Raw genomic sequence first — 26,869 nt, 5'->3', positions numbered from 1 at the left:
TCACTATTCCATGTATTCATTAGCTGAAGAGAGTATGTTCTCAAAAAAGTACAAGGGAAAGTAAATTCTAGAAATTGTGAAGGTTCAGATATAAGAAACTGAATATTATTTGAATATATATACAATTCTAAGTTCACAAAAGTCATTGTTTTTCCATTACTTAAAAGATATAAATGAACATTATAACTTTAATGTATGAGACATATAAGGAAAATCTTCAGTTTTAAAGAGATATCCCATGCTAGTCTTTAAAATGAGTACTAACATAAGTTAAGATAGAAGGAAACACCTGCAAGGGCATAATTCTAAAGATTTTGGTAAATCTCATAGGAGGAAGAGGAAACAGTAAATGACAGAAAAAAAATGGGAGGGAAAAAGTGTTTGCCAATAAAGCTATTCCTTCTGGCTGAACATCTTTTGTCATGAAAAGAAATGGGAATATACGGAATGGGCCAAAAGGATCACTGTACAGGAACAACAACAAGAAAAAACAAAACACAATGAAAGTAACAATCCCTACTCATAAAAACTCTATAAGCAAATGGTAAAACATGCAGTTCTTCTTTCATAACATTACTGATATAATATGTTGAATTAAACATAAGTTTGAGTTCTAGAGTATACAAGAGTAGAAAAACTGTATAGCCTAGTTAAGAAACAAAAATTTTGTGCAAGGAAGCAATGTTTGAAAATCTGTATTACTAAAACCTATGCTAACATTAAAGGAGATGTATATAGTAGGCTGTGCTATGTTCCTAAACTCTATTCATGATTATGTCAATATATCATGGAAAGAGCTTATAGCTACATGAGAGAAAAGACAATTATGAAGCAGAGAGACCATAAGGTCCTTTTTTTTTTAGACAGAGTCTCACTTGGTAGTCCAGGCTGGAGTATAGTGGCATGATCTCAGCTTACCGCAACCTCCGCTTCCCGGGTTCAAGCAATTTTCCTGTCTCAGCCTTCCGAAGTGGTGCGATTACAGGCATACGCCACAATGCCCAGCTAATATCTTTTGTATAAAAATACAAAAAAAATCCTTTGTATAAAGATACTCTTTTACTAAAAAGTGAAAGAGATGGGGTTTCACCATGTTGGTCAGGCTGGTCTCAAACTCCTGACCTCAAGTGATCCGCCTACCTCAGCCTCCTCAAGTGCTGGGATTACAGGCATGAGCCACAGTGCCTGGCCCACAGTGTCTTAAATGTGGCTTAAAAAAGGCATTTTCTAAGTTGTGACCTTAGTCAACATACATGCTGGGCCACAAAGCAAAACTTTCAAAGAGATTCTCCTTAAATATACCATCAAAATACGCAAGGGAGAAACTACCTATTTGGTGCCAAGTGACCTTGGAAGTATTTATTTCTATAATCAAAGGTACACTGAAAGTTTTCATTTGTCATTGTAAAATAATGGTTCCTAAGAGCTGTCAGAATTTCTGTGAGTAGAGATGACAGAGAAAATAGTGAGAATCAAAATAACTTTGAATCTTTATGCTTCAAATAAACATTACTCAAATTGAATGTTACTGTAAGGCAACATCAAATAGTTGATGTATAGAAAAAAATGGAAGAAATAAAAATCTCTTCCCTTCAACTCAAACAAAAAATTGGGGAATACTGTAATAGGTAAGAAACAAACTGGTTTTACTTCAAGTTCACTTTGAAATGTGAAAAACGACTTTTCCCCAGGACAGCAACTGAGAACAAGGGAATGCACAGGGAGTCACAAATCCTTAAGACTAAGCCTCAAATGAAGAATTCGAATAAACAAATGAAAAGCATACAAAGAGGCCTTCAGTTCAATTTCCCGAGAGTCAGCAGAAAATACAGTCTTCCACTGTTCAAATGTTGTATTTTAGAAGGCAGTTTTTACATATTTATGGATATCAAACAAAGCACACAAGTTAACATGAAATTCTAAAAATACTTACTACTGTCTTTCATCCACCACTGCCTCCTGAAAGACCCTGGGTCTGAGTCTTAGCCAGTCCATGGAGACCTTGACTGCTGGAAGAGGATAGGCATTGTAGGACTCCTCCTGAGACTCATTCTGTAGAGGACACTTGCACAGGATGCCAAGAAAAGACACTTGAAGAAAGAAATGTATTCAAAAAATATAAGAAATATGAAACTGTGCCAGTTCAAATTAAAATATTATGTGCCTTCTACTATATTCTGTTTAACACTTACAGCTTCTTTCTAAAAAGACACTTTCTTTCCCATATTACAAATGTTATACATACAACTTGATGAAGGAGTATCAGCAGATAAAAGGATAGAACTTGGGGATGAAAGTTACTATGAACTCCTGATTCAGTGTAAGAAATACACTATGCTTTTTTATGTCACTGTGCTTTGCTACATTGATGAAATGCCTAAGATGATGCTTTTCAAAAAAGATGGCACATGTTAAGTAATTCAATACTCACTAAAGAGGGCCAGCAACTGTGTCCAACATAGCTGCTCATCTTGGCTATAACTGTGCTGCTCAGTTTCATTGCTAAAGTCACGAAGGTGATGAAGTTGAAACAGGTTAATGACAGTGACATGAACTAACTGCTGAGAGTTGAAAGCTTTTTGGAATAGCAGCCTCTGTAAAAGAAGACAGACGTACTGCACATATTATCAAGAACAGGAAGCATCTTTGACACAATAATTAAAACTGGTAGTCTGCATTTAGAACCACCATGTGTAATACAATTACAGATGAGTAAATGGTTCTGCCCTCAATCCCAGTATTTTGATTGGGTCTAATTATTTCCCAAACTGACTTTTTGTCTTGAAATGAATTAATCTAGACACTACAGAGTTGTTTGTCAAACTTTTTTCCCCTAGGAAACTATGTATTTTTTAATATGACCTGAGAAAAGTCCTGAGTGTTCATCCATAAATTTATACATCTTAATCCTTTAGAAATTGTTTTATACAAGATGTACACATATTAAAATATTAAATTGGGACCAATGACTAGAAAGCAACAGACTCAAAAAATAATTTTTTGAATTCCTAGTACATAAAGCATGACTTCCTAGATTTGTCATAAAATTTACTCTTTCAAAGGCTTGATACATTAAAACTTATTTTGTAAACAAGGCATAGCAAGTACATATTCTGGAACACAGGATAAATGACATACTAAAACAACATTAGGATGTATTATAGGTACTTCTACAAATCATCAACTGGTATCTTCCCCTCTTAGAGAAGTATATGTGTGATCATCAAATTTCATTTACCCTCTAATAACTCTGTTCACAGTGATCTGTTAGCCAGCATTATAAACAATCACCCAGATGCTCTCAGGTGGTGTCTCAATGGAATTACCCTTCCACTTTAATATCTGCAATTGTTTTACCTGCAGCTAAAACTACTTTTCTAACAGAAGTTCCTAGTTTCATCCTCTACTTTAGCCATAGCCAGTCTTCCTCTATCCCCAGGGAAAATTTTTGCAGAAAGCAGGGATTCATCATCACTAGCATTATGGTGGAAAACAGATAATCTTTACTTACAGTTCTACCAGCAGTGACAGGAGATCCTACCATGTCAGAAACTTACAGCTGTCTCTGCCCAGACTACTCTGAGATTTTTGTTTTTATTTACATAGTTAAAGAACCTGAAATAGCCATAGTAAGCTCTATGATTCTAAGAGGGAAGTCTTTTACATTATCATTAGAGAATACAATTCCGTTCTATGTGAACTCTATCACAACTGTCAGTCTTCTTGCAATGTGCCATTTCATTGTATATGTCTAGAATGGTTAGCCCTTTTCCAAAGACATCAAGCATTAATCTCTCCTCAAAATTTCCTGAAATCTTGTCTCTTCTCTAGAACTTTCCCACAAACTTTCTTCTTCAATTTCTACAACTAGCCTTCTAAATAAGCTGGCGTTTATTCAAATAATACCAGCATAGAATGAGAATATGTAGTTGTATTTCTCAAAAAGCAGTTTCTTACAAGCCTAATATGGTAATGTATTTCCTGTATCTATAAATCCACTGGCATTAATTTTAGAAGGCAATATCCTACTGAAGAGGGTCACAGCCCATTAAAGAATTTTCTAGTGTATGCACAGAAGTATTAATGAATATGAACACACCCTAGTACTAACAAATGATAATGTAAGTTCACGAAGGTCCAGACTTTGTCCTGTTTTCCCCCATATCTCTAAAAGCCTAGAAAAGTGCATGGTACATAGCAGGTACTCAATAAACACTTAGTGAATGAACAACCTATCCATTCAGAAATAAGGTTGAAGTTATTCAGTAGTAATTTTCTAAAATTTAGATTGTATTGTAGAGAGTCTTCCAAGGAATAAAATCAGATTAGAACTGATAAGATTTTTGCTACTCAAACTTTCAACTACAGTTGAGAAATATACTGAACTAAATACCATTAACAAACAGCCTACATTTAACTTACAGAAAATGTATTACATCTCAATTCCTAGATCCCAGGCCTTAAATCCCTTAGTGGACCTCAACTTGGTAAACATTTCTGCTTAGTAGCTAAAGGTTGTTAGAAACACTGAAGCATACATGTTGATGACACTAATTATCTACATATGCTTTAGAAATACTTTGGAAATTTTACTCCACTATGTTAAAATTTCACTCCAGCAATGTTCTAGTTCAACACTGGGTAAGCTTTCAAACAGATCTGCCTCACACTATGTTTAACTTTAGAGTGCTGGAATGATACTTCAAAGTATATTTTAGCAACTGCCCACCCACACTCACCAGAACTTCACATACAGAAATATATATGCAAAGAGAGTGTTAGTGTTTGAGGCTGAACCAAATGCAAAACTTACTAGGTTTCTAGACTAGAATAACTTACTTAGTGAAGATCTCATTAAGGTAGGGACCACCCACCACCACCAATTTAGAGAGTATTTCACAGAACCAGAGCTGGAAGCAATCTCAAGAAGTTTTCTAGTCCAATCCCCTAATTTAGTTGGGCTGCACTTAAATAACCCAAGAAAGATGGCTGTCAATCTGACTCCTAAGCTCTCCAAAATGGGGAATCCACAACATCCCACGGTCAGCCCCCTATACATTTCAACTTAAAATTTAAGATTTTAGTTTTGACCTCAGGAAAGATACAGATACGTTCTTTTCAAATAATCCTTCACATGTCTGAATTCTTACTATGAAAACTATTTAGATTTGTTTGTTCTTTTCCAGGCTGTACAGCCTAGGACTGACAAAGTTAGCTGTTCTTTTCACACACCCAATCCTATAAATCATATGTCACAGGCTAAGTATATTTTAAAACAAAACAAACTATTGCTATTTATAATTATCTATTATAATATCTTGCACATAGAAAGTATCAACCAAAAAATGACTACCTGTAAAAACTACTTTGTATTGACTCTTTTTGGCTAAGTTACACCTTAACTGTCCGAGTTCTACAATCTCTTAAAATGTCTGACTCTTAGAGAACTTACAGAAATACTATGAAGCAGTTACACACAATTACCCAAGTATATAGATACTTAGAAATAACCAAAAAATATAAAATGTTCTTTGAAATTGTCATTTACTGTTTAATCCAGTGCCTAAAACAGTGACTGATGAATAGTCAAATATTTATTGAATGAACTGAAAAACAGTTAATACTTTTGACTTTCTCCTTATTTTATGCATTATACATTTAAACTGCTAATATCTTAACATACTAATAAAAGATCATTTATACATACATAAATAGAACGAAGGTTAATGTTCTCTCTTCAAATTAGTAAACTATATCTCTGTTAAATGAAACTCTCATTCTTTTCATTCAAACTACCACAATCCTGATGAAGGCAAGCACAGTAAAAATAATGAACTTGGTTTGGAGAAGGCCAATATCTATAAAGTAGGTAACATAATCATATCTAAGAACACACAAACCATCAAAAGTAGGAGTAGTTTCAAAACTGAGGAGTTATTTACTTTTTTCCACTTTGATAATTTTTGTCAAACGGCAGCTACTCAAGTGAAAACACTGCTATATTTGTTTATACAGACTGTACCTCAGTTTAAATTGAAGGGATGATATATGCAAAGATTCCACATACTTCAAATATAATTTTTACCAAGAGTTCACACAGTTAAGTAACTACAAAAACTGGGAGTCAGTTTCCTCCAAATCTTATGCTACCTGATTTAGACAAGACAAAAATTCTCTATTTCTGAAACCTAACCTTAAACTGTTCTTCCAATTTTTCTCGAAGAGGGCTCAACTTTTCCAAGCTCTTACTCAGGTACACATGACCGTGGAATTTAATAAAGGCCTTGATGAAGTCAGAAACACCCCACTTGGTTTTCACCTCATCTCGGCTGAAATGAAAGAAAAAAATTCCATGAATCTTAAGCAGCAAAATGGCTACAACTCCTTAAGGAGGCACTGGCTTGCTAAAACAAGTTATTACTTGATACACAAAAGAGAATTCCGTATTTGACTGATTTTTCAACTGCAACACACTCAAGATGAGTCAGTATTAACAGCCTGTGTACTCTTTTACTGGGACTGAATCAGATATTGATTGGATGAAATTCAGTGACTATACACAAATTATGACAAATCTATGTTTAGAAATAAGAGAAGCATAGGCCGTTATTTTCTGTAAACCAAATTATGAAGAATTAAGGCTCCAGGTTACAAAGTCCTCTTGGAAAAAAAAAAAAATCAACCCTACCTTTCCAGTGCTTTAGAAAGTGCTTTTTGCAGATTAGTGGAGGCAGCTGGGAAAGGGAACTTCACAGCAATGCTTCTGCAGTAGTAGAAAATTGTGGTCAGATGGTCTCCTTTGGAAGAAGCTAAGATAGCCAACTGATTATAAGGCTGACCTACAGGAGAAAGTTAAGATTCTGGAGTAACCCCAAGCATGACAAAGTCTTGCTATAAGAATACAAATGATCAGTGTTTAAATACTCAAATAAATAATGGGGAGTATTTTTATAAGGTAAATATGACTGCCTCATTGCAAACCAGCATAAGGTATAACAGCACACTTCAGCGATGGTACACACTATCATATACAGGTGAAACAGTCACTATTAGGGTAGAGAGCGGCTTCAGAAAGGACTAGATTGTAAATAATTTCAGCTTTGTAGGCCAAAGGGTCTCTATCACAACCACTCAACTCTGCCACTGTAGTGTGAAAGCAGCCATAGACAAATATGAAACAAGTAGTGCGGTCAGACCGCCATCCCTGCTTTAGACTCTTTCTAGAATCTAAAGGAATTTCAATGTCTTAGTTAGAATGATTTAAATCATTAAATATCTGCTGTAATTTATTTAACTCAAGAACTACTGCTAATGTCTAGTTTGGGGCCATTAAAAGATTACCTTTCAGTATTGTAATAGATTGTTTTTCTGTGGGGGGAAATGGTGGTATCTAGAGAAATAATTGTTCTATAAGCAATTAAGGAAGCCAGAGTTGTAGAAACAATATCAGATCACATTAGGAGAATCTATCTATATTGCTTTACTGACAATAAAAGTCACCTTACTTGTAAAAAAAAAAAAATTCATTTTAGTTTATATGGAATGTACAGTTAAATGGAAAAAAATGACAATAACAAAACTCAACATTTATTGCTTTCATAAAACTTCAAAGGTGAGCCCTGAGTAATCTGCCACATTGTTATACAGAACAAAGTGTCACTGTTAATCTCAGGTTGACAGGCCCACTCACCGTTGGAGGGGACAAGCTGAGCTGCATGCCTATAGTAGGACTCTGCCTGGCTGGTCTGGTTTCTGTATCGAGCTAAGAAGAAGAAGAAAATTAGTTTTAAAAAACCCAAAAAACAAACAGTAGGGTAGTATTTCCAAAACAGCCATAGTTTTAAGTTCCAAAGATAATAAAGACATTAAAGTTAATTTAAAATTAAGACAGAAAATACTTTAAAACAAATTAACTATAGGATTATGTGTGAAGTGTCCATCAACCTTCCTTATTTGGGACATTCAGCATGTAACCAATTTTAAAGCTTACCTAGACCCCATTTTCAGGTCCTCCAGTGTCATGCATCACCAGCTCCCACTATGGACTATGCTGGTGACCTGGAGCTGGCCCACAAGAAGGGGTGAGTTATATGGCACTTAAAAACAAAACAAAACAAAATACACTATACAATATGATCTGAAAATTATGTATTTTTCAATATTATATAAAGTGATTTTGAAAAATGCCTCATTCCTATCGCAATATTAAGTATGTGTGTGCAAAGAATGTATTTAAAGCAAAACAACCTAAACACAGTATCAATGAATCTCCCTGCCAAATTCATTGCTTACTCTGATGTGACCTCCTCATGGAACCACTGATTTATAATATTAAGAAATCTAAAATTTCAAACTTAAAAGCTGTAATGTTCTCCATTCTTTGTTATTTGAGGATAAGCAAAACATAATCCTATAGTTAATTTGTTTTACAACCTTTCTAGATCAACTTAAAGGAATGAACAAGAATAAAGTTACATAATATTCTCAGATAAAATACATATAATAGAAATACAAATTAAACTTTAGAAAGGAAGCAAAATTAAAAATCAACTTTTAGTCCACTGGTAAGAAAGAAAGAAGGCAATTTCGCTTCAGAAGGAGTAATTTATAAAACTCATTTATTCCAAAAGAGTACATTTAATTTAGAAAGTATTATGGCACCACTTCTAAAAATTAAGCTTTGATTACATTTTTGCTGTTTATTATTTGCCTACATAAATTACATAGTCGGAATAAAATTTAAATCTTAATATGAAAGTTACTTTCTTCAAGATGCTCTGCCAATCACAACAATATTGAGAAATTTTAAGTTCCTTAGAATACATTTTATAGTTTCTTCTTATGACAATCTAAATTGTGTGTGTATGCTCAGTTTAAAGGAAAAAGAGTTTCTTTCTATGACTATTCCAAAGAAAAGGACAAATGTATTATCAATTCCTTCACAGCAAAGGCTCACCAATGTCTCCAAGGTGGACGAGGCAGTGCTGGCAGATATAGGAACAGGAGCTAGACTGTGGCTTCACTATGGCGCTGGTATGCGTCTGTTTATTGCTGATAATTCCCAATTGGGAAGACTTCACACGGCATGGTAAATCTACATTAAATACTGTACACAGTTCTTGTAATAACTGAAAAAAAAACAAAATTTAGTAATAAGTCACAAGTGCTCTAAAAGCAAAGTTTATAAACTGTAAGATGTGTACCCAGTATCACATACTGCTGAAATTTGAAAAAAAAAAACTGCATGAAAATTATATGGTAATCATTCAGGCCTGGCACGGTGGCTCACGCCTGTAATCCCAGCACTTTGGGAGGTCAAGGCAGGTGGATCACTTGAGGTCAGGAGTTTGAGACCAACCTGGCCAATACGGTGAAACCCTGTCTGTACTAAAAATACAAAAAAAAAAAAATCAGCCGGGCATGGTGGTGAGCAGCTGTAGTCTCAGCTACAGGGGAGGCTGAGGCACAAAAATAGCTTGAACCCAGGAGGTGGAAGTTGCAGTGAGCCGAGACTATGCCACCACAATCCAGCCTCGGCAACGCAGGGAGACTCTGTCTAAAAAAAAAAAGAAAAAAATTATACGGCAAACTTTCATAGGATAACTAGTATCATTCATTATAAATCATACCTTTTGAATTCTCAAGTATTACAGCAATCTAGGATGTGCATAGAGCAGCATCTTAAAAAAAGATTATTTAACTGGATAGGATTTTCAGACACATTCAGCAAGCAAGGAAAACTACTACTCTCAGAAACACAAAAATTATTAAATATTGGGTTACAAATATTACTTAAATGCAAGCCAAGGTATTTGTCAGACTTTAGGTATTTCTTGCAATTCATTTTCTTAAGCTATATGCCAATTCACATGTCTTTGCATATACAACAAATCTGATGGTAGTATAGATCTTTACTGTATTATCCATTCCTACCTACTCTCTTCTCTGTTCTTAAAGTATGAGGGGCTCTTCTTCCTAGTCAGAGCTAACTCTTCTGCCTGTGTGTGCCTATCACTACATTCTTTTCTGGCTCCTGTCGATCTCCAATCTCTCTATTCTTTCATCTACTTTCAGCTTCTCATGCTTCTTTCCTATGGCCTACACACACTAAATGTCTCCCACAGAAAAAAACAAGAACAAAAAACAAAACAGAGCGAAAACACTCTCCTCTTAACTTTATAGCAACCTTCTAATGTCTCTTCCTCTTCTCAACCAAATGCCTTTAAAGGAGTCCACACTTTTCATGTCTGCTGTCTCAATTTCTATTTACTCCTTCATCTATTATGATCTGGCTTCCACACAACCCCTCTCCCTCCTCTCACCCAACCATCCATTACCACTCTACTGAAACTACTATCAGACAATTGGTTACCTAATAGCCAAATACAATGGATATTTTTCAGACATTATCTTATCGGACCTCTTTGCTGCACTTAAAACATCTGATCTTATGGTGGATTACTGAGCTGTTCTAGCTCTCTGTATCTTTTCAACCACTCCTTTTCAGTTTCCTTCATTGAAAGGCTTTTCTCCTCTCACTTTGCTTGCCAAGGGTTTATTTCTTGGCCTGCACACAGTTCTTCACACTGTGAAGAATATTTACTTCACAGTTATTCAAATATTTGCTTACAAATATAGTCATTCAAATATTATTATATTTATCCAAGTATGTGCTAGTGTATCAGACACCCCCCCCCGCCCGCCCCCCCCCCCCCGCCCCGGTAAACAAGAAAGATACAAAGATAAATAAGAAAATATGTTTCCTCAAAGAGCCTGTAGCTAAATGGGCAAGTCAGGTACAAAAAGAGAAGAGGGGAGCGAGGGAGAGGGGAAAGGAGAGAAGGAAAGACAACATGATACACAACATAACGAACATAATATTCCACATTTATAACATATTTCCCTAGGTTATCTGATAAATTTGTCTCACTTTATCCTTGCGATAAACTAGTAGCAACATAGTACACATAGGTATAAAGCTCAATTTTTTTTCAGATGAGGATGTGAAAGCAGAAATAATCAAGCGACTGGACAAAGGTTACAGAATCAGAAACATTTTGATTCTACCACCACTCTTTCTAGCATGTGCAGAATTCAAAACACAAAATAAGACACCCTAAGGGCTCAACTCAGAATGATTTGAAGCATGTCACCTTTTTACTAAGATAAAAATCACCTCCATAACTAAACAAATTTTGTGCACCCTTTCTCACTGGGCATGGAAATTTACTCCATATTTCCACATTTGTAACGGGCAAGACATTCACTAACATAAAATTGGGTAAACAAGGCCAGGCATAGTAGCTCATGCCTGTAATCCGAGCACTTTGGGAGGCCAAGGCAGAAGAATCACTTGAGGTCAGAAGTTCAAGACCAGCCTGGGCAGCAAAGCAAGAATCTGTCTCTACAAAATAAATAAATGAATGAATATAAAAATGAAAATAAAGTGAAATAAAAAATGAGCCAGGTGTGGTGGCATGCAGTGCTATAGTCCCAGTACTTTGGAAGGCTGAGGCGGGAGGATCACTTAAGCCCAGAAGTTCCAGACCGCAGTGAGCTATGATATACAACACACTCCAACCTGGGTGACAGAGACCCCGTCTTAAAAAATAAATAAAATAAAATTAAAAATAAAATAAAATTAATAAATAAAAAAATAGGGTAAATAAGTTAATGTCCTGAATGGGATGGGTTAAGAAATAGAAAAAGCACAAGGTACAGCGTAGGAACTATATATATCTCTCTCTATATATACACACACACACACACATATATATTGTGAAAAAAAAAAAACAAAAGTGGATAACTAAGAAACATGCGAGGGTTAAAGAACTGACTTCAATAGATAATCAGAAAACAGACTGGAAAACTAGGCAAGGCTGCACATCTAGCAAAAACAAAAAAGAAAGATCACAAAAAATAAACAAAATTATAGTTGGAACATCACGTAGAATGTCTTGCAATAAAATTTCTGCCTGAGCCCAAGAGTTTACGCGGTGATATCAGACAGAAAAGCTCCTACTGGCTCAAAGATTCTGGGAAAGAGAGCTCTAGTTGGTTTAGAGGCAGTAACACGATGGAACTAAAGAAGAGAAAAAGATGTTTCATAAGTTGAACAAAACAATGTCCTACCTTCATATAGGTTGACCCTGATGTACATTACTTTGTAGTAGTTTCCTCAGTCTGATAACAACTTAGTTACTTCATTGTACAGAAGTATTGACTGGGAGATATTCCTAAGGCTGTAGCTGAAGAATTAATTCCTCTAGTTCTTCCCAAATCATAATCATGGAACTATAAAACTGGAAAATGAACTTACAAGCATTTGTCAACTCTCTTTTTTGCAATCAGGAAGCTAAGCGCCACAGAGGTAGTGACTTGTCCAAATAGTCACAATTAGCCCTAGAGCAGTACTAGAACAGCTTCTGGGTTCCTATTTATCAAGAAATTTTTACACTATTCCGTGTCTCCTCAGCTCTTTATTCCATGACAAGAATGAAAGATTTATTATGAAGGTATAGAATATTACCTTTTAAACTAATACGGAAACTCAGTGATTATACTTTCTTTTTGGTTTCTATTTTCTTAGAATAAAGGCTACTGTTCTGTTCTTTGATGTTTAAAAACAACCTACAGGCCGGGAGCGGTGGCTCAAGCCTGTAATCCCAGCACGTTGGGAGGCCGAGACGGGCGCATCACGAGGTCAGGAGATCGAAACCATCCTGGCTAACACGGTGAAACCCAGTCTCTACTAAAAAAATACAAAAAAAAAAAAAAAAAACTAGCCGGGCGAGGTGGCGGGTGCCTGTAGTCCCAGCTACTCGGGAGGCTGAGGCAGGAGAATGGCGTAAACCCGGGAGGCGGAGCTTGCAGTGAGCTGAGATCCGGCCACTGCACTCCAGCCTGGGTGACAGAGCAAGACTCCATCTCAAAAAAATAAAAAAATAAAAAAAATAAAAATAAAAATAAAAATAAAAATAAAAACAACCTACAGCAGAATGGTATGTCTTTACTTTGACCAGAAATTTGGTTCTGCTTTAAGCCCCATGCTTTAAACTGGTTAACAATATGGTAGCTAAGAAGTTAAAACTAAACCAGCCTGGGTAACATAGTGAGACTCCATTCTACAAAAATAAAATACAAGTAGCTGGTATGCACCTGCAGTCCTAGGTATTTGGGAGGCTGAGGTGGGAGAGGATCACTTGAGCCAAGAAGTCTGAGGCTTCTGTGAGCTATGATCAAGCACTGCACTCAGCCAAAACAGTAGAGTGAGCGTGTCTCTAAAAAAAAAAAAAAAAAAAACCTAAAACCTATCTTCACAGAAAATGTTACTGCGTGTAACCAAGTACTAGTCTCTTCTCAATCCACTCCAATCAGATTTCTATCCCCAACACTTTGCTGAAGTTACATTTCATCAATACAAAGACACCATAAATTGTAAGATGAACCATTATCTTATATAATATTGAGAAAAAAACCACAAGTTACATGGTCACTTGTCATCTGTTATAAAGTTATCTCTATTTCATATATGTTAAAATATGAAAAAAAGTTTTAGAAATGAAGAAATACGGTATTCATTAAGTTCATCAATGACTTCGATGTTGTCAAATCTAATTGGTCACTTTAAATCTTTAATTCTCAGCAGCACTCAACAGGGCGGATGACCCCCTTCCTTATTCAGATGTTTTTCTCTTGGCTTCCAACGCACCTTCTCTCTCTCATTTTCTCGATTGCAATGGTGGCTCCTCCTGTGCTAAATCTGTTACCACCTAAGTCAATGTTCTTTACTATAATCAAAAAATTTTTATGATTTTATGATGTTTCCACTGGGCTCCAACCTTGTTTATTCAATTGCTTATTTCACATCTCTACTTGGATGTCAAACAGGCATCTACTTTAACAGGGAAAAAGCTACTTTCCCCCTAGTGTTTTCCATCTCAGTAAATGGTACAACCATTCAACTAGCTGCTCACACTGATAACTGTATCTGCTTTGACTCCTCCTTTACTCTGATTCCAGAAATTCAATCCAGTCCATCTAATCCAAGTATGGCCAATAGGAGTTAACAGAGTTAATTTCCACAGCTAGCTTCCATATCTGACCCCGTTATCCAGGGTTATCATTTAAAATTGCAAATCTGATCATGTTCTTCCTTTGCTTACTCTCCAATGACTTGCAACTCCTTTTTTTTTTTTTTTTTTAAAGACAGGGTCTCACTCTGTTGCCCAGGCTGGAGTGAAGTGGCACAAACATGGCTCACTGCAACCTCAGCCTCCCGGGCTCAAGTCATCCTCCTGCCTCAGCTTCCTGGAGTGGCTGGTACTACAGGTGTGCACCACCATGCCTGGTTGATTTTTAGATTCTTTGTAGAATGGGTTCTCACCATGTTACCCAGGCTGGTCTCAAGTGATCCTCCCACCTCAGCTTCCCAGTGTCAGGATTACAGGAATGAGCCACCATGTCCAGTCTACAACTACACTTAAAATTAAAACTCAAAACTCATCTTAGTCTTATGAGGCCATACAACAATCTGGAATTTGTCTACTTTCTCAATCTGGTGCTAAATATGCACTACATGTAATCAAGATTGATTAGTGGAATATTATTAACACCATTATCTGTTTCAATTAGTGATTAAAGACAATATAAAAATGCAAGTGAGGCCAGGTGCAGTGGCTCACGCCTGTAATCCCAACACTTAGGAAGGCAAAGGTGGGTGGATCACTTGAGGTCAGAAGTTTGAGACCAGCCTGGCCAACATGGCAAAAGCCCCTCTCTACTAAAAACACAAAAATTAGCTGGATGTGATGGTGCACACCTGTAATTCCAGCTACTAGGGAGGCTGAGGCAGAAGAATCGCTTGAAATCAGGAGGCGGAGGTTGCAGTGAGCGCCACTGCACTCCAGTGGCAAAGACCACGCCACTGCACTCCAGCCTCCAGCCTGGGCAACAGAACAAGACTCTTGTCTCAAAAAAAAAAACAAGTGAAGAGTCCTATTAATGTTGTTAACTGATATCATAATGTGAAAATAAAGAAGTTTATTGATGCTTATTCTACAATTATCATAATTGCTCAACCACTGCCTGTGGAATGGAGTCAGGAAGAATCAATGCTTATTAGAAAAATTTTTAAAAATTAATTTCAAAGAGTATCCATATTTTACCTTTAAAAAACAATTTTTGAGACATTTAAATGATTTTATTATTCCCCTGCTTATAAAATGTTTTTACAAATACCATACACCCTCAATAAAAATGATGATTCTTTCTTTACTTCCTTACAGATCTGTTTTGACTTACCAATGTCTAGTTAAACCCTTGGGAATATATCACATGTATGTCATGTAACGAAAAAAGATTAGGAATCATTTTTCAAGATGACAAACCAATCTGTATAATGGCTATTATAAAAATGTACTGCAGAAGGTGGATGCCTTCCCCCTCCCCCCCACCAGAGCCAGCTGCACCACCTCCTTCCTACTCCCCCTACTTTAGTCATGTTCCCAGTTCTAGCTTCTATTCATGGGGGAAGGAAATGAGATTTGAATCAGAAACAAAACTAAGGTTTTAAAACTGAATTATGCTTCAAAAATGGAAAGCAACCAGCATGTTACAGAATCTGTCCAAGAAATGATGGGAATCTGGGAATCCAACAGAGGACAGTTGAAAGCAGTGACTGAAAAAACTGTTACCATTTTCGTTAATATCCCACTGAACTGAGACTACTCAATTAACATGTAGAATCAAATTATATATATATAATTTTATATGATTTTCACTTAATAATAACAAAACAATCTTTTCATCTTATAAAATCTTGATAAATACCAATCTATAATCGTTTCATGTTTCTATTCTACAGTTATGCCATAATTTAACTATTATTCTCTTGTAGAACATTGGTGTTGTTTCCAAATGTTAAGATTTGAATTATAATACCTGTTTCCTTAAGTGTGATTATTTCCCTCATTATTAAATATGCACTATCTATGGACAAAGGAAAAGGTATTGCAAAAAAAAAAAAAAAAAACAATCCTGGTAACTTCTGTACTTCAAACAACTCTAAATAAAATGAAAGGACAACAAAAGAAACTAGTGAAAAATGTTATAAATGATGACCTTTTGGGAAAACAACAAAATGGTGTCAACAGTATTTAAATTTCACTTTAAACTTTCTAATGATTTCAATTTGAACAACTGGTCTTCAGGAAATAATACAATATTAGAGAAAATGCTTTATACACAAAAATGCTCATCAAACTGTTAACAAGGAAAAGCTTACATTATGTTTATAAAACAGATACAAAAATGGATATATAGTGTGGTCTTAAATATGCAAAAAAGAACAAAAATACAAGAAGAGTATATATTAAACTGGTAATTTATCCAGAATGGGAGGATTAATGAACTTTTTGGGACTTTGTGTAATTCACAAATTTCTTGAAATTGGTATGCATTATTTTTACAATCATAAAAGAAAACAAACATACCTATTAATGTATCCATCTTTTCATTTAGTCTACATATTTCTTTGAAGGTAAAGATTCTAATTTCCCCCCATATCCTCAGCATCTAGTATTGTGCCTTACAAAGAGTAGCCTTTTGACAGCTACTTGTAAAATGAATTAATCTTTAACATCTGCTTTAAGGACCAGTGCCTCTCTCCAGAGGCATCCCGATCTCTCCAAAAGTATCAACTTTTTAGTTGCTGCTAAAAGTTGGCATAAATTCAAAAATAAATTTTGAGACTAAGAACCATACTTGAGTTCTTTCAAAAAAAAAGAACTGTGATGAATGTTTTAGTCTAAGTAAAACAGAAATAATCTCAGAAATGACAGTTATTTGAATTGTTCCAACACAGGGATTCTTTTTTTTTTTGAGATAGGTCTTGCTCTGTTGCTCTGGCTGGAGTACAGTGGCACAATCACAGTTCACTGCAGCCTGGGCTCAGGTGATCCTCCTGCCTCAGCCTCTGGAGTAGCTGGGATTACAGGCAGGCACCATCACAACCCGCTTAAACTCCTGGGCTCAAGTGATCCTCCCACTTCGGCTTCCCAAAGTGTTGTGATTACAGGCCTGAGCCACTACACCCAACAGAGATTCTTTTTTCTTCATTCAAAGAGATGATAAAATCAAAATGAAGCCAAAATGTAGGCAGCAATGGTCAAGAAGTACTATAGTGAGAACTGGCCAAACATTTCTTTCAGAGCAAGATTCTCGAAACCCTGTCTTAACATTCGTTATAAAGATACTAATTTATATACAAAAATTTTGTTAATTACAAATGCTATTACAAATGGATGAAATGGTAATTTTCTAACAGATGTTGCTTAAAGAAAATTCCATGGTCAAAAATAAGATTTATTCTTTTACCTTGCCTGATTTAGAAGTTCTATCAGGACGTGACTAAGGAAAAAAAAAAAAATCTCTGGGGACAATGAATAACAGCTTATTATTCAAACAGAGGAAACGCTACTCTACTTCTTAGTTTACTTCTTAGTTGAATAACATCTCAAAATCCAGATAAATTCCATTGTATAAATAACACTATTCAAAAACTCACTTGATATTACAAATTTTGACTATTTCTTATCTGACACGACATAGCTATTATTTTAATGACTATAGCTATATCCACAAATTCACATTTCCTCTAATACCACTTGTAACTGACTACTTCCACTGTTTCACTAAGGCTTTGTGCTCAATTATATCCCTTTTCTATTCATACAGTTAAACTCCCAATCTTTAAGCTAAACATCAACCTTTTTAAAAGCACAGCTTTTTTTTTTTTTTTTTAAAGGTCTTATGGACATTTGCATTAAGATTACAGGCTGGGCACAATGACTCAGGTATGTAATCCCAGCACTTTGGTAGGCAGATTACTTGAGCCCAGGAATTCAAGACTAACACGGGCAACATAGTGAGACTCCATCGCTACAAAAAATACAAAAATTAGTCAGGTGTGTTGGTGTGCACCTTCATCCCAGCTACTGGGGAAGGGTGAGGTGAGAGCATCACTTAAGCCAGGGAGGTTGAGGCTACAGGAACCCATGATGGCACCACTGCACTCCAGCCTGGGGTGACAAAGTGAGATTCTGTCTCCAAAAAAGAAAAGCTTATAGGTGGATCAATCCCTGGATGGCCCACATAGTGGTTACAAGAATTGTTTACATGCATTAAGACGTGTACAAAGAGCAGAATATATGCCACTAATAGTAAGAAAACTGGTATACAATGCAGAACTCACCTGGGTATAGAAGCCACTAGCTGCCTCTAGGAACAGAGAAAGGTTTGCCTGAACTTCACTTCGATTCGGATTTGCTCGATTCTTTGCCTGGCCTTGTAGTGTTGTGATCTGATTCTTAAAGGCGTGATTCCAGCTGAAAACAAAATGTAATTCTATTTGGTATAGCAGTGACTCACTGGGCAGACACTGGTCCCCCTGAGAACAAGAAAGAACTGTCTGTTATAATTATACCACACTAGACAGTAAACCTGCATTAAAGTTATTCATTTATTTAAATAACTTTATGCTTCCCTTTGAACAGGACTAGACATGCAGTAGAATCCAACTGACCTTAGTAAACACTTACCAAATGTTCGAATAATCAGATTGTGGCTTCAGCTATTAATCTTTTAGAACTACTAGAGTTTATTTAGGAATCCCGGTAGAAAATCAGAACAATGGTGGCAAGATCAAAGTAAAAATAAGGTATTAACAAATTTCTACATATAGTGCCAAATGTGATGGACCATACCCTAACAAGTGACATGTATATGGGGGCGGGGCGGGGGGCTGTAAATAGTAAGCCATATCTCTTACTTCCCCAAAAGTTATTTCCCAGAACGTTCAGTTTCACTGCTATTTAACAGTTTTGCTTATTTCTCTTGTGATTAACATTAAGAGGTTGAAATACAAGCCACATTTCAAATTTGGTTATTTAAAATAAGAAACAATATAATGCTGAAATATGGCATACCAAAATCCTGTTATAAAATGCTTTTCATTAATCTAGTTATATATGGCATCAGTTTAAGTCCAGTTATGACGAATACAGTCACTCTCTAACCTGGAAACCATAGTGGGGAATAAAAAACTAGAAAAAAGGGAAGACATTACTGGCCTGATTAAAGGAAACAAACACAGATAGGAGGTTTACAACCTATCTGGAAAGTACCTAATTCTCTATCAACATCAGTTTCTGAGCTTCTAGAGCACTAGGTTTTTTAATGATTTGGGAGGACAATCACTTCCCTCAGCATTTCTGATGACATCTTATCCTTGACTCTAACATCACAGGATAAGGATTTTGATGGTCATGATTTAGCTGTATTACTAGACTTCCTAAAAATATAAAGTATCTAAGACAGATGTAAATGATAGAAAAAACTAATCTTCACCAAAATTTAGGGTAATGGACATTAGTAGACAAAGTACTCTTAACTGATTTTCAAATTTCTATCAGGCTAATGTCCCTGTTCCGATTTATAAGGCAAAGCCTTCCACAAAAGACAATTACTCACTTGGGAATCTGGTTATCTGCCAATGTGCCCCTCATAGAAAGAGCAAGTGGAAAAGTCTAAACACACAAAATCTTTCATTTTACTGGGGGCGGCAGGGGGTGGGAAATACTACCAATTTATTTAATTAAAAGGAGGAACTTTTCTTACAATGCAAATACATTTTCCTGACAGAGAAATTACAGAATCATGTTTACCAAAGAAAGATTTTTCTAAAGCCTACTCTTGAATTTTTTTTTTTAAATCAGGGCTTAGTTATAAGACTGACCACAGACAATCCAAACACTCTCAGTATTTGAAATAGATATATTTGCTTTTTTGGACAGGCCCTAAAAGAGCTGCCCTAATGACCTTAACAGGATTCAACTCTAAACATTTCTCTTCTTACCTCCAAAGACTGTACTTGAAATAATATCAATGGCCAAATATCAAAAATACTAGAATTTCTTTCCATTGAAAAAGCTTATTCTGCAACAGATGGAAAAATAACCAACCAAACTGTTTTAAAGTCTTGGTGAAATTCTTGATCTTACAGGGACTTCCCAAATGATAGGTAATACTTACAGATCCTGTTCTACTTTCTTGTCTAAAGCGTATTCCAAATCAGTAACTAGCATTTTCTGGTACAGGTCCTGCAGAGCCTGCCTGGATGTCCAGACTTCAGCTGGACCCAGCTTAGAATCTGAGTAACAAAAACAAAAACATAAGAGTAGATAGATAAACCCCAACGGTAAAACCATTATACCACACCAGTGACTCCTTCCTGCTCCAACCCCAAGGCAAAATCTGCTCTAAATATATTCCATAGAATGCTGCAGAAGTTTTATACTATTATATTTCAAATGACTTTTACCTTTTAACTAATGACTAAGTCTGGTTTACAATGCTTCTGTTTTTGGTTTTGAAATAACATCATGAAAAGGGCTTAAAAAAAAAAAAAAAAGGTTTGCCCTTTGCTTTTGGTTTGTATTTCTGCCTTTTCACCTAACAAGAAACTATATGCCTCACAGTAAGCCACCTCATTTGAAGTAACGGACTGCCACATTGGTCTGTTTACTCTCATACTGTATCTCTTTGTCTAAAGCAACTGTCTCTTTTTTTTTTTTTTTTGAGAACTCCCACAAATGTCATTACAGAATTCTCATATCAGCTGACTAACAGCAGTTGCTTTGGTATTCTGCTGTTACTCCTCTCTCAATATACTGACCGCATAAGCCATGACAGTATTATTTTAATGAGTGGTAGACTGTTTTCCAAGATACTTTTGTGAGCAATCCACATTAGTCATTTAACATAAACGAAGACTTAGAAGACTGGGATTAAACTGCTAAAGAGGTCAGATGAGAGACTGGGTGTAGAATGTAATCAGAAAGTCAGTCTATGACTACACATAATACAAAATTGGGGCCCTGCTGTCTGCCAGAGTCATGCAAGGCACCTTAACCTTTGCGATCACTGGGATTATGATTTCAACAACTGACAGTAAGCTCCCTCAGTAGGTTAACTGAATAATGGACTTTTAAATTATGTATTTCCCATAACTAGCTGGGCTATTTGGTTTTGCTGCTACACAATGGCATAATCATCACTCTTCTTTAGGTTTGCTATTAGTATCTACAGCCACCACAATCCTATTTTGCAAAGAGAATCTCCTGGATTTGAGTTAATGCTCCTAAGAGTTTACAGGCTAGTAAGAATAGAGTTTAGTATCAGCTCCTCATCCCTAGTTAAACTGTTAATCACTAAATAATAGATTTAGTCAATCCTGCTTTAATTCACTTATGGCAAGAAAAAGAAGTGTAAAAGATTACTAATTCTCATCTATCAAGACCGTCATTCAAATGAGTAGACTTGTTATCTTAAAGTTTCTGGGCAGCCAAAGGTCCCCTACAAAGGTCAAACCCTAAGACTATTTACTAAGGTTGTTCAATATCTAAGAAAAGGTAAATGGTACAGATAGCTTGTTATTGCTCCACGTTCTGTTTTCATCACACAACAGATTATGTTTTCAATGCCAATTCAAGAGCATAATACAGTAGCTCAGAACAAACACTGATATACACAATATAGATGATGTTAAATCTGTTAATAATGGAAAGAACTGAGTAGTAGCTATTACTGAGTAAATATATAAGCTATCCACCCCCCAACACACTTATCCTTGAACAAGATGACATGAGATTATCCATGAACTCTTAGGACATTAGCCTAAATGACTCTAGAGTTGACAAAAAGACATTTCAATAGTCCTTTTCCTCTTTGTAAATCTTGGCAGGTATGCTGTTTAATTCTTTTTTTGTGAATTTCATTGCAGAACTAAATTACTCAAAAATTAGAGTAAGATTCACTAGTACATATTCCTCTTAATACATTTTAGGATGGCATATGCTGTTATGGAGGGCATACTGATAAGTATATGGTGATTACAACATATTTCCTAATTTTGTATTTAAATTATTTACTTTTTTTTTTTTTTTTTTTTGAGACGGAGTCTTTCTGTCACCCAGGCTGGAGTGCAGGGGTGTGATCTCTGCTCACTGCAACCTCCACCTCCCAGGTTCAAGTGTTTCTCCTGCCTCAGTCTCCAGAGTAGCTGGGATTGCAGGTGCATGCCACCACGCCCAGCTAATTTTTGTATTTTTGATAGAGACGGGGTTTCACTATGTTGGCCAGACTGTTCTCGAACTCTTGGCCTCAGGTGATCCACTCGCCTGGGCTTCCAAAAGTGCTGGGATTACAGGCATGAGCCACCACACCATGCCTCATTTACTCCTTTCAATGGCTAAGTCTGGCAGTTATTCTTCCAAAAGACCTGTCATTATTTAAAACAACAAAGATGGCCAGGCGCAGTGGCTCACACCTGTAATCCCAGCACTATGGGAGGCTGAGGCAGGAGGATCATGAAGTCAGGAGTTCGAGATCAGCCTGACCAACATGGTGAAACCTCGTCTCTACCAAAAATACAAACATTAGCCAAATGTAGTGGCATGTACCTGTAATCCTAGCTACTCAGGAGGCTGAGGGAGGAGAATTGCTTGAACTAGGGAGGCGGAGGTTACAGTGAGCTGAGATTGCGCCACTGCATTCCAGCCTGGGTGACAGAGCGAGACTCCATCTCACACACAAAAAAAGTAACAAAGATATGGGAGAAAAGAAAGCCAGCAAGGTAGCTCACTCAATTTCCAGGATTTTCAGAAGAATTTTTCTATAAATATTTTTTCTGAAGATTTACCTACTAAAGTTTGGTTAATTATCAAGAGGAAAAAAAAATTTTCCCAGAAAGATATGAGCCTAACACTGTAAGATATTTTGGTTTATATGGGGTATGTTATTTTTTCTGTATGTCTTAAATCGTTAATAAAAAGTTTCATAAAAATTAAGTGATTATATAAATTAAATTAGGTAACATTCAATTCAGTATACCATATATTAATATTATATGCCATTCCCAACAATTACTTAAGCAAGAATTCAAACTATATAAACAATAAATATTTAAAGCAGATAGTAAATGATCATCCCTTTTGGCAACTAAGATGGGATTTAGTGCTGTGCGTAATGTAAGAAAGAGGCTATCCTTCCATTAATTTAATGTATAAAATATGTGGTAAAAAAGAAATAAGCCAGCCAATACCTGTCATGTCAGCCTTCAGGACTTCTGCCTGCCTAGATAGGGAAAAAAAGAAAAAGAAAAAGAGTATCAGTTAGAAACAAATGAGGCCTAACTAACATATAAGTAACACTAAAAGTTAGGTGAAATAATATACTACAATAAGGATATACAGCAGCTATATTTAGGGCATTGCAAATAGCATCCTTACTTTAACATCAGGGTAGCACAAGGTCTTGGCAAATTAATGCCAACACTTAAAAAGTTTAAGGACCCTTAGGGACCTCTTCTGCTAAGTAGAGTCCACCTTCTTGCTGTTTTCCTCCAAATGTGATTTACTTAAGATAATATTAAATGACATTCACTAAATTTTTAAAAATTCTCTCCATGCTGCCAAAAAATCCTACTACATTTCTCAATTCACTCCTCACCATAACTATTTCAAATTTCCCCTCTTCTCTAGCTACTGATTCCTATACCCCGTCCTCACCTCCAAGTGACATTTCCATACCTCAGGGAAAACAATTCCCACTTACTAAAGATGTACTACATTTATATATACAGCCTGCTTCTTACTTTCTCTTGTTAAAACACTAGAGGTAGTGCACCTCTTAATATTTAAGAACAATAATTCCACTTAGGTATGTTCTTGCTAACCCTTCTTCAGGATTGTGCCTTTGATTTACCCCTTCCCTTGCACCAATTTTGAGACTTCCCTCACTTCATTTGGATCTTTCCTTCTCTTCAGCATTTTAACATGTCCAAGTATTTCACACATTTTAAAAACCTTCTGCCCCATGTTCCCCTCTAGCTGCTGCCTTTTTTTTCCCTCTCAAATTCTTCAAGAATTGCCTGTGTTCAAGAGGTCCAAAACTGAACTCAAGACCCATTCCCATCCCCTACCTCTAGTTCTCTTTCTAATGTTTTTTCATCTTAGCAAATGCATCATAGCTTTCCAATTGTGGAAGGAAGAAACCTGGAAGTCCTCCATGACAACTTTCTCTCAAACCTCTAACATCTATCAACTCCAAAAAATGTTATCTACTAACTATATCTTGAATCTGTTGATTTCCCTTCATTTCTTCTTCAGCCACTCTCATTCAAGAACCATCCCTTGACTTTGTTTCCTCCACTTCACTCTTGCCCCATTTCATTCTGTTCTCCCAACAGCCCTCAGAGGGATCTTTTAAAAATGCAAATCTGATCTACCAGTTGTCCCTTTAAAACACTTTAATGACTTCCCACTACTCTGAGGTTAAGAACAAAATCTAAAGTGTCCTACAACATTTGACGGTCTCTGAACTCTATTTTCACTACTCTTCACTCCTTGATCTCCGGGCTCATTTCTGGACTTCTGGACTGGACTTCTAATTTCTCCAGTATACCCTGCTTCTTTCACACTAGAGGTCTTTATAAAAGACTCTGCTAGCAACACCTCTTCCCCCTTTGTCTGCTTAATTACCACTCATCTTTTACCTCAGTCAGAACATTACTGCTTCAGAAAGCCCTACCTGAACTCCATCTAGATTAAGGATATTCCTATTTTATGCTCTCACAGCACTTCTAGTTTTTCTTCATATTACATATTATAGATTTTAAGAATGCTTATCACAACTCCTTGTCTACTAGCACAGCACCTTGCACACAACAGACACTCAATATTTTTAATGAGAGGAAAAGTATAAATCAGACTCATATACTCTATTTAAGAAGGTAGGTATGGCCGGGCGCGGTGGCTCAAGCCTGTAATCCCAGCACTTTGGGAGGCCGAGATGGGTGGATCACGAGGTCAGGAGATCAAGACCATCCTGGCGAACATGGTGAAACCCCGTCTCTACTAAAAAATACAAAAAACTAGCCGGGCGTGGTGGTGGGCGCCCGTAGTCCCAGCTACTCGGGAGGCTGAGCCAGGAGAATGGCGTGAACCTGGGAGGCGGAGCTTGCAGTGAGCTGAGATCCGGCCACTGCACTCCAGCCTGGGCGACAGAGCGAGACTCCGTCTCAAAAAAAAAAAAAAAAAAAAAATGAAAGAAGGTAGGTATATAAACTTGAGAGATTTTTTTTTTCAAGAGAGATTGGGCCTTGCTATGTTGCCCAGGATGGTCTTCAACTCCTGAGCTCAAGAGATCCTCCTGCCTCAGTCTCCAAAGTAGCTAGGATTACAGGCGCATGCCACTATGCCAGGCTGAGATTTCCATTTTTAAAAATGAACTTTTAGCATGAAAGCTAGAGAATATTAAGGTTTTAAAATTTTTACTGTTTAAATATTGTTTTATATAATTTATTAAGTATTTAATATCAATTGTATTAGGTTGATGAAAAAGTAATCGTGGTTTTTGCCACCTTAATTTTAACATGGCAAAAACCACGATTACTTTTGCACCAACCTAATAAATTTAAGTTTCATTAAAATGTAAAGCAAATCCTTTCATTCTCTTAGTCTTTAAAAGATATTTACATCTTTTCAAAAACTAAGCTTTCGAACAACAGAATCACAACTTAGTGCTAAGGAGGTAACCATAAGCCCTATGAGAACTAGCAACATAAATGAAGAATACTAAACAAATAGCCACACTTAGTCGTAAAATGTAGCATCACATCAAATTCCATTATCCATACAGCCTGACTTCACTCTTCACTTCAGGTGTTAAACTTTTGCCATTAAAAAAAATACACATTTGCAAAACTGTTGGCTTATGCCTTTAAAACCTAAGATTATACAATTTAATAAAGCATACCATGTACCCCATCCTACCAATGTCACAACTGTTGCTCCTCCCCTGAAAAATCCTACTGGAGAGTACTAATTTATAAACCTTTTAGTGAGAAAGCTAGGGTTAATTATGCACCTTTACTAGATTAAATGAATGACCTTTCATTTTGTCCCTGAGTTGTGAAGTTACAAAGGATATATTTTACTATGCTTCCCTATGTTAGCTAAAAATTCATGCTCAAGTATATGCAACATATATACTTAGGATCATGTATCTAAAGGTTGTTTTCTCATTCCAAACATGATTTGTTTTGTAAAGATGAACAAGTAACATTTCAGTATGCTAACATCCACCTAATGATGTTACCAACTTCCAGTCAAAGATTATATGGGGTATATAATATAAATGTAATTTACAAATAATCTGCTTTTCTTACAAGCTGTCAGGTGATGAACTATAGTTCTTGCAGACTCTGCAGAAGGCTCCCATCGATAAACAAAGATCTAATATTTTACTCCGTATTTTTACCATGCTATAATCTGTCCAAGAAAAACTGTAAAACTAAAAAGTCAAGCACTAATAGAAATATAAAAATGTCACAAAAACTGACATAGACGTTAAAATATTTTGCAATTCCAGCTTTGATTCCTCAGTATGACAAGGGCAGAGGTGCTCATTTCTGTGCAGTTCTATCCTAGGTTCTGAAAGAAGCACAAGTTAATTACTTTTATTACCTTCCTAATAATGACAATTATTACCTTTCTTTTTAAAAACAACTTTGCTAAACTGAATTGATAAAGATAGCTAAATGGAAAATACAACAACGCTATGGAATAGCTAGAATTATTCCTGTTTTATAAATGGAAAAACTGAAGCTCCGAGATATAAAATAATTCTTCCAGTCACAAAGGAGTCAGGTACAAACAGGTACAAATTTTGTTCTTAAATGACTCCACAAAGTCCAAGTTATTTCTATTTCTTTCAAAGTAGAATAACAAAATTATATGACATAAAAAGC

General features: G+C 36.1%; 1 protein-coding gene across 9 annotated transcripts in view; it reads right to left on the bottom strand.

Moving 5' to 3' along the window:
- SMG7 (SMG7 nonsense mediated mRNA decay factor) overlaps window positions 1–26,869 on the bottom strand; it is an 88,238-nt gene that overhangs the window by 24,571 nt on the left and 36,798 nt on the right. For all 9 annotated transcript variants that reach the window (XM_030936435.1, XM_010368942.2, XM_030936430.1 and 6 more), the window contains 9 exons: window positions 23,162–23,193; window positions 20,092–20,209; window positions 18,254–18,386; window positions 8,957–9,128; window positions 7,691–7,762; window positions 6,689–6,839; window positions 6,194–6,329; window positions 2,432–2,594; window positions 1,934–2,090 (listed from right to left, as the gene is read on the bottom strand). In XM_030936435.1, the coding sequence (XP_030792295.1) occupies window positions 1,934–2,090; window positions 2,432–2,594; window positions 6,194–6,329; window positions 6,689–6,839; window positions 7,691–7,762; window positions 8,957–9,128; window positions 18,254–18,386; window positions 20,092–20,209; window positions 23,162–23,193 (1,134 nt within the window). The remainder of the gene's footprint in view (window positions 1–1,933; window positions 2,091–2,431; window positions 2,595–6,193; window positions 6,330–6,688; window positions 6,840–7,690; window positions 7,763–8,956; window positions 9,129–18,253; window positions 18,387–20,091; window positions 20,210–23,161; window positions 23,194–26,869) is intronic.

This window comes from Rhinopithecus roxellana, chromosome 8 (assembly GCF_007565055.1).
Source record: "Rhinopithecus roxellana isolate Shanxi Qingling chromosome 8, ASM756505v1, whole genome shotgun sequence".
Taxonomy (NCBI): Eukaryota; Metazoa; Chordata; class Mammalia; order Primates; family Cercopithecidae; genus Rhinopithecus; species Rhinopithecus roxellana.
This window is presented reverse-complemented; position numbering and strand designations above follow the sequence as displayed.